At 47.3% G+C, this 15,365-nt stretch overlaps 1 protein-coding gene across 2 annotated transcripts in view; it reads left to right on the top strand.

The window, feature by feature from the left end:
* The first annotated feature begins 9,959 nt into the window (after positions 1-9,959).
* The window catches only part of CCDC69 (coiled-coil domain containing 69), a 32,513-nt gene continuing 27,107 nt past the window's right edge, over positions 9,960-15,365 (top strand). Inside the window, exon 1 of one of the 2 annotated variants that reach the window (XM_081036262.1) lies at positions 9,960-10,232. In XM_081036262.1, coding sequence (XP_080892388.1) covers positions 10,185-10,232 — 48 coding nt within the window. In that variant the 5' untranslated portion in view covers positions 9,960-10,184. The remainder of the gene's footprint in view (positions 10,233-15,365) is intronic. The other variant, XM_081036263.1, reaches the window with a different exon arrangement.

Raw genomic sequence — 15,365 nt, 5'->3', positions numbered from 1 at the left:
TCTGCCGACAGATGTACTCTAAAGAACCCCAGTGGGCAAATTCTGAAGTTCAATCCCAGAGTGTGGGATTCACACTTCATTCAAAAATGCCAGAGTATGTACATCATTATTCTAACATCCGCATTTTACATATTGGGAGACTGAGGTTCAGAGTAAAGAGGGATTTGTCCAGGTTTGTTAGGGCAAGGCCCAGAGTAGGAGCCACGCATCCTGACTCCTGGTCTAGCTCTTCTTGAAGTAGGAGGCACTCCCACCAGAACCCTGGGGTCCCCAGTGGGGCCTGGTTCTATAGCTCCGAGGGCGTGCCCCAGGGAGCAGGTCCTGCCAAGGGGAGCCCTGACCGGGCTGGGGAGGTCGCCAGAGCCCAAGGGCAGGAGGGGGAGCCGGAGATTATTTTTAGCTGCTTAGAATGTGTCTCTAAGCCTTATTTAGACATCAGGCGACAGGGTGAGCTGGAGGCAGCAGGGGCGGGGGAGGAGATAGCCCCCTCCCCCTCCCCGGGCTTCTGTTACAACTGCTCTTCCCAGCCCGCCCCTTCATCATCCTTTCTGGGGGCTCCGGCGGCTCTAAATAGCACCCTTTGCTGGGTGGGCTCTGGCTGGCTTTCTTTCTCTTCCACCTCCATCCATTTCTTCCCCATTCCCCACAGTTCCGCAGAGAAATCAAACTCTAGGGCCATACAATGTTTTCTTTTTCACCTGGAGTCACAGATCTCTTTGAGAAGCTGTAGGAATTTATCACCGTGGTTTAGAACTCAGGTTGTGGAGTCTGATGAATCTACCCCGGTTCAAATCCAGCAGGTGACCCTAAGCAAGTCCCGACACTCCCAAACCTGAGTTTCCACTTTAGTACAGTGGAATTAGCAGCCCATCCAATCTCTTTCATGGTTCCTGAAGATTAAATGTGATAAGGTATGTAACGACCTTAGAATATCATAATTAATCCTCCATAAATTACGGTGATGGTGAGTAAAGCTCTAGACACTCTACACAGAAAAAAAAATTAACTAATTATATGCACACAATTGTGAATGTAATTTTAGGAGGTTTATGTAAACTCTGAAGCCCGCTGATCCCAATCCAACTTCAGACTCTATCCAAGTTATTCATTCATTTGTTCAACAAGTCTTTGCTAGTGCTTATTCCACACCAGGTACTAGATAAAAAGTAGGGTGGGGGTGTGAGGTCAGAGAAACATCTGTATGTGAATTATCCAGGGTCAAAACACAAATCAATAGCAAGCCAAGGATCGGAATGAAAATGTTTTTAAAAAACAAGGCATAATAGATGCACAAAAACTGTGCCTATTTAATGTATACAATGCAGTGATTTTGGACATATGCATACACCCCTGAAATCATCACCAAAATCAAGGTAATAGACATACCTATGACTTTCAAAAATTTCCTGGTACCCCTTTGTTTTGGGTTCTTTTGGTTTTTTGTTTGTTTTGTTTTGTTTTGTTTGTTTGTTTGTTTTGTGGAAAGAACACTTAACATGAGATCCACTCTCTTAACCAATGCTGACGTGCACAATAAAGTATTGTTAACTATAGGCTCTAGGTGGTACCAGAGAAATCTAGAACCAGCTTTCTACTCTCTGCTCCTGTTTAGATACTGCAGATAAGGGGAATCATGCAGTATTTGTCCTTCTGTGGCTGGTTGATTTCCCTTCGTATAATGTCCTATGTCCTCCAAGTTCATCCATGTTGTCACAAATGGCAGAATTTTCTTCTTTTTAAAGGCTGAATAATATTCCACTGTATGTATACACCACCTTTTCCTTATCCATTTATCTGTCAGTGGAGATGTGGGTTCTTTCCAGGTCTTGTCTTTTGTGAATAATGTAGCAATGAATACAGGAGTGCAAATCTCTCCTCAAGATCCTGATTTCAATTCTTTGAGCTATCCACCTTGAAGTGGGATTGCTGGATCCTATTACCATGTTTTTAAGTCTTTGAGGAAACTCCACACTGTTTTCCATTTACATTCCCACCAACCATACCCCAGGGTGTAAGTCTCCTGAATCCCAATTTTGACTCCTTTGAGGACTAACTTCTGTCTCTGGAAAGGGACAAGGACCCCTTCCAGTCACAATCAAAATGGATATAAGCATCCGTTCCCTTAGGACCCTTACCCCAGCAGATCCTTGCATGGTTTTTCCAACATGCCCTACCAACATTAGCTTCTGCTTGCATACCTCCCACAATGAAACACTCACTGCCTGTCAAACTGGGCCCCTGAATCTTGGATCAGTTGGCAGGTCTTTCCTCCCAAGGAGTTGGACCCCACATTCCTGGGAATTTCTACCCACTGCTTCTAGTTTTCTAAGACTTAGAAGACTGATCCTCTCCTTCAAGTGCTCTGAATCCGAAAGTGCCTTGAAGAAGGAAGAGGGGTAATGGAGTGAACTAGAGATTTGATCTCCCTCCAGCCTTGCCCACCTGCCAAGCCCCGCCTGAACTCAGGCCCTCCCAGCAATCTGAGTTCCCGAGGCTCCCTCCCTTTGCAGCTGCTTCTTTAAGAAGCGCCACAGGGGCTGGTCCTGCTACTGTCCTTGGATCCTGTCCAGGGCCCTGATTTAAAAGGTATTGCAACGTTTTTAAAAAACAAACATGTGTTGTAACCCAAGGCCCCAGTAACCACAACACTGCCGGCTGCTAGCTGCCGCCTTCCAAGCTGAGAGGAGAGAAGACTGCTCTCTGCCTCTCTCGAAGCTCCTCACACTCACCGTAGTTACTATATTATATCAGGCTGGGAGCTCAGTGAGGGCAGGGCCTGAGCCAGACCTTTGGTCTTTCTGGACCAAAGTGACTTTTGGACCTGCACCAGTTCCCTCAGGAACCATTTCAGTAGATATTTGACGACTGCAGGAGAGCGCTTTCTGTCCACCCTCCACCTGCGCCCCAGAGTGACCATGTATAACTTCAATCAATTAGTGCCATTTCCATTGCCCACAGGATAGTCGAAAGGTCCTGGCTGGGTCTGCAAGACCTCTCCCTCTCTATATGTTTCTCCCTCATTCCCTCCATTTTCCCAGCACTCCAGCCACACTGAACCACTGAGCCCCCCAGAAACCCACACAGCACTGGGCATGAGTATTCTTCCCCACCCCCTTTTTAAAAAAAATTTATACATGTATATATTGCAAAATGATCACCACAATCAGGTTCATTAACACATCCATCACCTCCCATAGTTGCACTTCCCCACTTTCTTGATGAGAAGAACCCCTACTTAATCTACACAACCCAGCTCAAACATCACCTCCTCAGGGAAGCCTGCTCTTCCCTTTCTTTTCCCCAGATAGAATTAGGTACTCCTTTTGCTTTTATGGTAGTTTTCCATACCACTTGTTACATTATTTGGCTACCTGGACCAGAGGCAATGTAACCTCCAGCAAATATTAAATATTTGGTTTAGCTTGCATGATGTGTGTGTGTGTGTGTGTGTGTGTGTGAGAGAGAGAGAGAGAGAGAGAGAGAGAGAGAGAGAGAGAGAGAGAGAGAGAGAGTAAGAGAGAGAAAGGGAGGGAGGGAGGAAGGGAGGGGAAAGATATTTATTTTACATTTAAAAAATAAACAGATTTCTAGTTTCTCTTGAAAAACTGAAAGGTTCGGCCAGCCTGGGCCTTTATTTCCTTCTAATGTCCACCCACCTGTGCTCCTTTCGGTGGGTATGTGGTTCCCAGTTTGTACCCTACCCCATCTCATGCTGGCCCTCCCCTCATTTATGTACCTGCACAGCCCTGTAGACATTCAGGTGTTAAGCCTTGGACCTCGGTCATACCTCTCATATATTCTGGGCCACTCCCACCGACAAATATTCTACCTTCGTGTACCCGTAAACTATTTAGATGCCCCAGCATTCCCATATGTTGGCAAAGAGTAAATGAATTAATAAAGTCAAGTCAATAAAGAAAATATAAATGTCACAAATTTCTCTGCCAAAGTATTTTTTCCAATTTTTGTCTTGGAAAAACAGTCCCTGTCCTCACCTTCTACTGACTCTCATTTTAGTTTCCTGTGGGTAGGATGCTTGTGTGGGGTGGAGCGAAGAAGGTGACCTCAGGGCTGGGAAACAGTGGGTTTTTCAGAAGGGAGGGGTTAGGGCAGCTATCTGGTGCAAAAGGGTTGCTTGTATTGTGATTCAATAGCAGGTGACACAGATGGAAAAATACTCATTTCTCAAATCAAAGAATGAGGTGAGCTGCTGGAAACTGGGATTCCCACTGAGCCAGGATATACAGTACATATGTTTGGAACTGAATGGAATTGAGAATGTGATGTCAGGTGGGAACATGCAGACGGTGCAAACATGGTTCTCTGATAAGGGACAGGAGGGGACAGCCTGTCGGAGGGGACAAGTAGATGACTGACTTAGGTACAGCCAAGCAAGTGAATGTCCATCTCTGATCTGAGCCTGGGAAGCCCTCAGCGGCTGTTGGAGTCCTGCTCATTTAAATCAACGCTTTTTAAATCAACACACTGCTCATCAGAGGACTGTATCGAGAAAGTCACCCTTAGTCCTTAGATGTGAGATGGCTCAGGGCCTGGCTCAGAGCCTAAGGAACGGTCCCCTGTGTTTCACACGCAGGTAGGGGTGGCCAAGACACCAGACACCCAGCCCAGCTGAGGACATGTCAAACGGGGCTCACCTGTAGATTCACTGAGCCCTTAGACCCACTCTATCCTTCATCTCTGTGCCCACTAAAAAAATGGCTGTCAGACATGAGGAGGACAGAAAGGTTGAAGCAGCTCAAACATAAGCACACATCAGACTTACCTGGAAGACTTGTAAAACACTGATTCCTGGGTCCCACAGCCAGCGGTTTCTGATGCAGCTGGTGTGGGGTCGGGCCCAAGAATTTGCATTTGTAATAATTTCCCAAGAAACCCTGGTGCTGCTGACCCCTGGACCACATTCTAAGAACCACTACTGTAAAGAAATATCCACTCTCACTCATTACTAGTAGCCCCCAGGCCCTAGAGCCCACCTAAAAAGGTGATGTGCAGTTTTCCCTAGAGAAAACGCCTCAGTGAGATTCTGTGCCCCTCCTACTCTGCCTTGTCATATAAGCTCCTGGAGGACCTCATCTGAACGTTACTGATCAGAGAGAGCACCACCCAAGGATTATTCACACGAATCAACACTTGTTGGTAAAGAAAGTTTCAAGGACCTCCCAATTAATTCAATTCAACACAATTCAGTACAATTAATGTAGCAATTCGATTCCCTGGTGAGATGACCCACCATAACCACTAGAGCAATAAGGCTCCGATTTTAGTGTGAAAATTCCTGACTCAGTCCTCCAGCTCCTGATTCAATACATTGCAAAGGAGAGAGGGCTCCAGGAAAACTGCATTTTAACCAACAATACCCAGATGATTCTGAAGCAAATGAGTCTGCCCACTCCTTGAGCAATACTCCAATGAACATGTAAGGGCTCAATAATTTTAAGTTCCCTCTCATTTCCTTTTCTTGTTTATATTCTAAGAGGAAGCTGTCAAAGCAACATTTCCATCAAGAGTCTTGCAAAGCCAAGGTATCTTTCTCAGCAGAACCTCATTTCTTACCTCCAGAACTGATGCTGGGGTACACACAGTATCTCTGAGAGACAAACTATTCTAATTAAATTTAATATAACAACCTTAACTAATGACCAAGTATTGGTTAGAAATTGCATTCTGTTATTAGTGACAGAATCTCAATGGCAATCGCTTAAACACATTTGTTGTTTATTCTATCACATGAAAAAGTTAGGAAGTAGCTGATCAAGGCTGGGGGGTCAGGCTCCATACATTCATCAGAGATGAGACAACTCCCATCTCTTTGCTCAGGGTAACAAAATGGCTGCTGGAATTCAGCCATCATGTCTGTATTCCAGGCAGGAAAAGGAGGGGGAGGGGCCAAGGAAAGGGGAGTCCCTGCTCCCAGCTGAGTCATTCCCCTATAGTTTTCCTGGAAGCTCCAACCAGTAATTTCCCCTTACGATCGATCGATCGCTGGCCACCCCTAGATGCAAGGAAAGCTGAGATAAGCTGCTTGTTAGCTCAGCACATTGCTGTCCCAGAAAATATCAGGATTCTATAACTAAGGAAAAGGGAAGAATGAAAGTTGAGTAAGGTGACTGAAGTCTCTGCCACAATCTACTAAGTCCTGGGTGGGGCGAGGAGGGAGGAGACAGAACTGTGTAACCTTTAGCCCATTAGGGAGGACACACAGAGCACACAAACAAGTGTAACTCAGAAGAAAACTGCCAACTGTGCTAAGAGAACTGTAGAGCAGGTGCTGTGAGACTTTTGGAAGGAGGGCATCTGAGCTGCTGCTTGATGTACAGGTAGAATTAGAACCCTCAGGGATGGATGGTGAAGAAAGTCACTCTGGGCAGGCAACATATATTTGGGGAACAATTGGGCTCAATCAGAAGAATCTAAACAGAAAACGCTTTGGGGGCTAGAAAGGTGTTTAGCAACCACTGAGCCACGAGGTTCCTAACCTGGGATCCACTCAGCCCCATTGCCTGGGCTGCAAGGGGGCCCTGAACTGCCTGAAATTCTATGCAAAAGTTTTAAGATATGGGTATATTGTACTTTTCTAATGAAAGAGGCTCGGGATAATGCCTGTATTGTTCTTTCCAATCTTTCCCCAGAGAGCCCACCCCGCCCTCAACTTTTATCCCTTTATACACAATCTAGATACCAACACTAATTCCTCATTCCCTGTCTCCCCAACCTCCACACTCAACCCTGGCTTGACTCTTTGCTGTTCCTCCAACTTGTAATTACTCCTCCCTGCTTCTCCTCTTCCCCCTAGATATAGCAAGATAGGTAGTGATTTCACCATCCCTGCAAGTATTGAAACATAGGCTGCACAAACACCTAGAAGGAAAATCATAAAAGAGACATGAGTTACAAGCAACTGAAGTGAAACATCAGACCCCATCCCAACCCGAGTTTTTAGGATTCCCTTTGGCATGACCGTCCTTTGGCTTTAATATTCCTGCAGGAAGTCCTCTTTCCCCGTCTTCATCCACCATAGTCTCTGATCTCCTTTTAATGCTAATAATTTCCACATGAGGTATCCAACTTGACAGTAGCTATAGAATCTGTTTTGCATTGTTTCCCATCTTTTCCTAGGCATTGGTCTAATGTAAAAAAACAAAAACAGATTGTAACTAATTCAAGGACAAGAACTTAGTCTTCTTCTCCTGTACTTTCACTATATCTTGTCCATAGAGTGACCAAACATCCCTGTGTGCCTAGGACCTAAGAGTTTCCTGAGACATAGGCTATTTGGTGCTAAAAGTGGGGAAATCCTGAGTAAACGAGGATGAGTTAGTCACCCAACTTGCCCAAGAAATGGGCACCTGATAGTACCTGCTTCTGATATCTAACTATGGGTAGACTTTACTGCTGTTCTGTAGTATTTCAGGTTCTCCTCTCCTTTTGGAAACGCATTACTCTTCCCCAACACCTTGAAGTTGGGCATGACCATGTGACTTACTTTGGCCAATGAGATTCATGGGTGGACTTAATGGGTGTCACTTCTGAGTGGAAGCATTTAAGAGGCCATGCACGGTTCTTGGTACACTCTCCTCTCTTGCCCTGGCAAACCCTGGAGCCATGGCGTTTAGATGGCTGTATCATAGGATTGTATAGAAGGTCCCCGTGAAGCAGAGCCTGCTGCCCCCACCCCACCCCACCCCATGCTGCACATGTAGTGTGAGCAAAACCTACTAGCTTCGTTTGTGTTTAGTCACTGAGATTTGTATGCTTTTTCATTGCTGCAGCAAAACCTAACCTAACCTGACTGGTACATCAACCACCAAAAATCTCATTAGCAATGTATTCAAGTTACTAAAGCAAAAAACAAAACAAAAACTCTTCAGAGTTTTTTCTCCGGCAGGAACTTCAAAGCACATAATGAAAAAGCCAAGTTGCGTGAAAGTGGGGAATCTGAGCCTGGCCTCCCATAAAGCTCAAAGAAGCTGGAGGCAAGACCTCTTGAAAACAGAGGCTCCAGGAACAAGCCTTCTTAATTCCCACCCACCAGCCCAGGTTACTGATGTCAACTGTTGACATTACAAATTGAGATCAGTTTTAGAAAGTTCAGCTCTTCAACGTTCAGATGTGGAAGTCTCTAAACAGGGAAACAATTGGTTGAGGATCATACAGGGCATTCCTGGTTATGATTTCCCTGCACATTTTGGCCATTTTTGTGGATTTTCTACTTAGTTAATTCATAGTCATTATTTCTTTGGGACTTCACATACTTGCCCATGAATTGATGGTACAAAAACTAGTCTTAGTCTCAAATAAGCGTTTAAAAACATTAATTTTTTTTTCTTTTTACAATAGTAATTTTCTTATTATGATAGTAATAAGTATATACTCATGTTTAATATAAGACAATGAAGAATAATTTTTAAAAATCCAAAATCTCACCCATCCAGAGGTAATCACTATTAATATATTTTTCATAAGAACAACTTTGTTGCAGTTTATAACATTTTAAATATTCATCCTCTTTTACTGGTTACATGACATTCTATTTTTATGGTAGCTCATAATTTATTTAATCAAGCTTCTTTTCTTGGATGTTTAGATTTATTTGTTTATTTTTGCTTATTTGTTTCAGTTTTTATTAAATCACAAGCACTCTTTCAATAAACATTGTTAATTTAAGTAGACACTCTTTCCCCATCATCTGTTTAGCCCATCCTACAGCAGCGGTTCTCAAACTTTAGCAATGGGTCAGATTGTGACGCTATCAATTCCTGAGCCCCATTCCCACAGTTTAGGATCTGTAGGCCTGGGTGGGGTCTCAGAATTGAATTTGTATTTATTTCTTCTTCTTCTTTTTTTTTAACTTTTATTTATCTTAAGTGTTTTTTTCCAGTACCCATCAGCTCCAAGTCAAGTAGTTGTCTCAATCTAGTTGTGGAGGGCGCAGCTCACAGTGGCCCATGTGGGGATCGAACCGGCAACCTTGTTGTTAAGAGCACCGCACTCTAACCAACTGAGCTAACCAGCTGCCCTGAGAATTTGTATTTCTAACAGAGTTCTCTGGTGTTGCTGTTGCTGCTGGTTTGGGACCGTACTTTGTGAACCACCATCCTATATTATTCTTTCTTCCAAGATGCTATATCATCTGTGTCCTCAGTTTCCTGTTTTAGAACTTGTTCAATTGGTCTTACGTTCTGTGGAAGTTCTTTTGTGGTCTCATATTCTTTCCCCATTCATGACTGGAAGTCCTTTTTATCAACACACCTTTCCAAGTGTCTCTGGGCCTTGTATAAGTCATTTCCTAATATACTCATGAGCACGCACGCACACTGATTATCAAAGTTAGATGTCTTTTTCCTGCATTGCCACTGCTAGAAACTTCCCCTAGTAGCAAAGTGAGGGTAGATAAAAGTTCTTATTCCCACTGCATCTGCCACATTAGGTTGTTGTGATGGGTAACACCTCTCCAAGATGGATAGAGTGGAATAGCACGATACTTGTGAGTGGGAAAGAGCTATTGACCCAGAAGTAAGGATGCATTGCAGTTAAACTTAGCGTTATTATGTATTTGTAAAGAAGTGTTTTAAAGCTTAGATTCTGGAGTTAAAACTGGATTTTATCTGGACTCTGGTACCTTCTAGCTATGTGAGCTTAGGCAAATCACTTCACATCTCTGCGCCTCATTTTCCCCACCTGTAAAACAGAGGCAATAACACCTCTGTAGCAAGGAGATGGAAAGCAACAGAAGTAATATGCGTAAAGTAGCTGGGACAGAAGCAGCCCTCAAAAAGGGCAGCTGCTGTGTTTAATTTTTAAAAAACTGTTTTAATTTCTTTTTCCTGGCTTTCACGCTGCTGAGGGCCCGGAAAAGCACCCATTGCTCACAGGGATGGCTCTTTTCCTCCCTAGCCAGAGGTTCCTATCACTTACAAAGATTCTGGTCACCTGCCTCGAGCGGCGGCACCGCGAACCCCACGGGCTTCGCGGAGGCCCTGCTCTTAGGGTGTTTACGGCGCGCGGAGCCGGGCTCCAGCTCAAGTCTGCGCTTTCAGGTTCAGTTTCAGGGTCTCGCCGGCAGCCCTGGCAGGCGGGCGCGGAGAGGGCAGCGGGGCCCCGACGGCAGGGTCCTCTGGGGGCCCCGGAGTTGGGAGGAGCAGTCCGGGAGCCCCCGGGGGAGGATGGGCTGCGGCCACAGCACACTGAGCTGCTGCAACCCCCCCAAAAAGGTAAAGGGCGCTGGCGGAGAAGTTTGCCTCGGGAGGGGAGGGAAGTGTGGAACCGCTCCTCCGCGGGGCACCCTCGGCGCCGCGGGCTCCCTCTGGTCGGCCGGGGCACGCCAGGAGGAGAACGGCGAGAGGCCGGCGCCCAGGGAGGTGGGGAAGGCTCGGCCGGGCGGCGCTCCTTCCCCGGCCCCGGGCTGCGCCGCGCGGGGCAGCGGAGCCGACAAACACAGCCCCTGGGCCCAGGAAGGGCAGCTGACTCCGGCTGCCAGAGTGGGGACAGCCCTACTGCCAGTGGCAGGTGCCCTTTTCCTTCAGGCTGGGGCTGCTCGCTGTGTGGCCAGGGACGAGTGACTTGACCTCTCTGGCCCTTCGGCTTTCCCACCTTTCAAAGGACGAGCCTCTCCAGGGCCCGCTACTCGCAGAGTGGTCCAAGGCTTCACAGCATCCGCGTCACGTGGGACCTGTTAGAAATACAGAATCTCAGGCTTTGCCCCAGACCTGCTAAACCAGAACCTGTCTTTTAATACTAAGATGTTCAGGTGATTACAATAAGCTTTCAAGTTTGAGAAGCGCTGCCTCCAGAGTAGGCGCATGTGGGCTGTTGTGGGGGGAGCCGGGAGGGGCTAAAGAGGGAGGAGAGCCACAGCCTGCTGCCGTGCCTCCTTTCCTGTCCCTCCCGCAAAGGGCCTCCGAGCTGGGTTAGGGCCCAGGAGACACTACTCGGGTTTCTTGCAGTGGGACCAGCTGCCCCTTGGGGTCTGACAAGCCAAGAAGGACAACCTCCTGAGGCACAGAGCCGCGGAAGGGAGGACCCTCAAATCCTGGCCCTTTTTCCTGCTATTGCCTGCCCTCCCGCCAGGTGGGAATAGGTGCTTCCATAAACTTGATAATCAGTTTCCTGGATTGAACTGTGAGAATAGTTTCATTGAACTGGAGTCTCTCTCTGCCCTTGCTTTGCTCGTGCCCAATCACAAGCTTTTCTGCCTGTTGGGTATTCAGTCCTGTCCCCAACCTGGATGACCCTGTTCCCTGTCATGTACTTCACCCAGGAAGATGAGTTTTGGTCCCAAGTACAATGCGTCTCCTGAGCTTTCCTTGCTCTTCCCTTACTCCCAGTTTAGAAAACCTCACCAAGCTCTGACCCAGAAACCCTCATGTCTTCCCTGGCTCCAAAAGGGAAACTGAGGCTTGCCTCCATCAGCGGAAGCAGAGAACTGGCAGACGGGGTGATGGGCAGACAAACAGATACACCTGAGCCTGGCTTGAGACTTGTAACAAAGCTGGTGATAAGTGGACATCAATCCTGGGCTCAGAGCCTGGCTCTGCCACAAACATGCTGTGTGATCCCAAACAAGCCCTTAAGCAGTCTCTGGGCCTCAGTTTCTCCCTAGGTCTAGAGAGGGAGTGGGGTGAGCAGGACGATTTCTAACAGTGTGGGAGTCTGTGTTCTCTGCACCTGGGTCAACCTTGCAGCCTGCAAAGTGGGCCAACGGTGAAGTCCATCACGCAATGGTGGGAGGAGCCTGGAGGAGGCGGGGCCCTGTGCTAGGCCTGACATTGCACAGGTGGACAGGAAACCATGGTGAGCATGGATTCCCGGGCCTGCTGGCCCTTCTAAGAGCCTTACCAGCTGTCCCTCTCTGTCCCTGGCACAGCCTGAACTGGACCCCCACCCCAAACTGAAGGGCAAGTAAAGTCGGCACAGACTATCGGAGTGGGCAAGGGCCTTGGGTACCACCTGCGATGAAGCACCCAGAGTACTCATGGAGGGTAAGGCCTGGAGTAGTAAAGGGTCTTGAGTGATATCACAGAGCAACTTAGAGCAGAACCCCGGTATGCAGTCCTCTGGTCCAGTGTTCTTTGTCTCCACCCCTACCCTGTACTTCTGGTGGCCTTTTTATGATTCCAAAGCCCTTTGGCATAAAAACCTTCACCCTGTTGCTTCAGAGCAGGCTGGCATGTCTTCCCTGCCCCAGCAATGCCAGAGCCCTGCCCCTCAGTGGCAGGACTTGTAATTCGGTTTTGTTTAAAGTTCATGCCTATTTCATGTTTATACCCGATTTTTCATACAGGTGCCAACACAGAGCTCCCAAACCTATGCCCAACAGGCCACCAGCCCCTGGGGGAGAAGTGTCTCTAAGGATGGGATGTACAAAAATGAGTTCAGACTAGAGGGGGTGGGGCCCCAACAGTGACTCAACCTGAGTGGCAGTTGACAGAGTACTTTCACATGCTGCGGAGCTCACAAAAGCCCTGGAATCCAGGCTGAGCTGCAGTGTCTTCCCCACTTGACAGGTAAGGAGACAGAGGTTTAGAGAGGAGTTTAGACTCAGCTGGTGTGCATCTGAGCCTGGTGTTTGGAACGCCCCACCTGGCGCTCACTGCCCGGTGTAGAGCACAGAGCAGGTGCTATGTAAACATTTGAGTGAGTGATGAGAACCAAGTAGGAGCCAGGCTAAGGCTTAGCCACTGTGCAACAGAGTAGCTCATCCAGCCTTGGGAGACACAGGGAGGATTTTTGGATTGGATGGGGGGGTGCCTTGACTGAAGATTTGATAGGAGTTACCCAGTCAAGATTGAGAGAACAGCCTGAGCAGAGGCTGAGCCAGTGAACGTTCAGTACAATGGGGCTCGTTGTGGAGAGTGGAGGTGGCAGGCAGCAAGGAATGAGGCCAGAACTTTCCGTGGGATCTACCCTAGCTAGGGACAGGGGTTTGACACTAGGACTTCTCAAGCTCCCTCCAGGTTCAAGGATCAGAGGGTTTGCTGAGTTCCGTGGTCGACGGTGTCTGGTGGCCTTGGCTGACCAGCTGTTCTAGTCTCCACTGAGAGGCTAAGTCACTGCTTTATTGGGACAAGTTGAAACCCTAGTGAATGAACAAGTGGGGATTCCTAGCAGACCGGGGGTGGGTACTGAGGAACCATCTGCATTGCGTGGTCCTAAACTTGTCTTGGCAGAAGCCATTGCTGATGGGGCCATGTTCCCTGGGAGGACTTGGGAGAAGGCTGGCAAAACAGAATAGGGGTCAAGGAAACAGGCTTTCCATGGACTTGCCTGGAGGAGTGACATGGAAATATGTGGGGCTCTCATCCCCTACAGGTTACCAGCCCCTCTGGGCAGTGGTGGGAGGAGCAGCTCGGGCCTGCTGGTCAACCCCGTGTGTGTGCGTGGTGTAATGTCTGCACTCCCCAGTGCCCCAGGCTTCAGCTCTGGCCACAGTCCCACAGCCCTGAGCAGGGTGTCAGAGAAGCTGGCTCAGCTCTGCTCCTAAAGCTGGGCCTCAGGCAACAGGTTCTCAGTGGGTCAGTCTTTTGTGATCACTTCCAGGTGGTAGGCCAGGTAAGAGAGAGGGAGAGATGCAGAAGTCAGTGGCGTGAAGAGCCTGCATGGGCGTAAATAATTCTGAAACACAACCAGAGACACGAAGGGCATGGGTTTGAGAAATGGGTTCACAGATTCATCTAGTAACTTGGTACATGGGGCTCTGGGCTAGGTGCTTCTTCAGTCCCAACTCCATCGCAGATCTAGTAAGCGAATGTGGAAGGACTTGGCTTCTCCATGCCTCAGTATCCTCATCTGTAAGATAGGTGTGATACTAGCTCCTGGGTCATAGGGTTATTCTAAAGATCAGATGAAAGAATGCGTATAATAGAGTCCCTGAGACACTATCAGGTGGTATGCCCTTGATAACAAGGAATGTAAATAACATCATAAGGGAGACATAGTTATCCTTTAAGGATGTCACTGCCTAGATTGTACCCAAGGAAATCAAACAGGAATGTGGGAACCAGGGGGACATTAACATCCTTGGAAGGCTGTAGGGGTTGAAGGATGGAGCCTGGAGACTGGCCACCGTCTTTGAACCTCTGAAGTATGGTCAAGGGGCATGAGGAGCAGCCTTGTTCTCTGTTGTTCCAGAGGCAGAATTGTGGCCAGTGAGGGGACGCTAACAGTCACCACATTCTACTTCTCATGAGGAAGAAGGGAAGTGAGTTCCCCATCTGTGGAGGAGTTCAAGCAGAGATCAGATGACATTTTGGCAAGAATAGAAGAGGGGATGCAAGTCCAAGGCTAGCAAATATAGATATTTTTAAAATTTTTATTTATCTTAAGTGTGTTTTTCCAGAACCCATCAGCTCCAAGTCAAGTAGTTGTTTCAATCTAGTTGCAGAGGGCGCAGCTCACAGTGGCCCATGTGGGGATTGAACCGGTGACCCTGGTGTTACTAGCATCGTGCTCTAACCAACTGAGCTAACCGGCCACCCAAGACTAGCAAATATTTAGGATTCCACTTAAGAAATCTAATTATTCTGATTATTATAATATTTGAGACAAAATTTCAAAATATGGAGAAGTATAAGAAACTTAAAAATTGCTTTTAATCCCACCATTATGAGATCACCTCCCTGTATGTTTCAGTGTCATTCTTTCTACTGTTTGTCCTACTATGTAATATACGTGAGGATGACTATTTTTTATAAAATTGGGAATATATTTTAAATAGTTATAGTCTAGTTACTTAATATTTTACTGGGGGTGTTCTCTCATGTTAAGTAGTCCATGGAAACATGATTTTTTAATGGCCACCTAGCGTGCTGTGAATGTCCTGTGGCTTATTTAACCAGTTTGGACACTTCAGTGTTTACATTTCCCACTCCTACTCTCATGATTCATGAGCTTCTTTGTCCTTGTGTTTCATCCTAACCCGGAAAAGTGTGGCTTTGTGTTCAGAGGAGAGCGGAGAGGATGAGGCAGGGTCTCCTGAGGGAGATGGCATCTTGGCTGGGTTTTGCGGTGGGTGTGGCTATACCATATGCTAGAGTGAGTGGGGTGTATGCGAGGCAGCGCCCCAGCACCTGCTCAGTAGGAGCAGGGCAAATCTGACTTTTTAACTCAGTTTGCTGAGTATGCAAGGAAGCTGCCTTTCCTGGGCACTGAGCCCTCTGCACCAAGCATTGTGAGAACACTGGATGCATGTGACCTCTGAGCTAGTGGTTTTTGCCCAACCCAGAAAACAGTACCCACCGTCACCCCCCCAAAATCATCCCAGCTAAAGCCAACACAGGCTTCCATATACATGCATGCTGAAATCTTGTCAGGTTGAACCAGATTTCTGCATTATAAAGGAACGTATG

This window comes from Rhinolophus hipposideros (assembly GCF_964194185.1).
Source record: "Rhinolophus hipposideros genome assembly, chromosome: 23".
In the NCBI taxonomy this organism is placed as follows: Eukaryota; Metazoa; Chordata; class Mammalia; order Chiroptera; family Rhinolophidae; genus Rhinolophus; species Rhinolophus hipposideros.
Note: the sequence above shows the minus strand (reverse complement) of the source record. Positions and strands in the feature narration are given on the sequence as shown.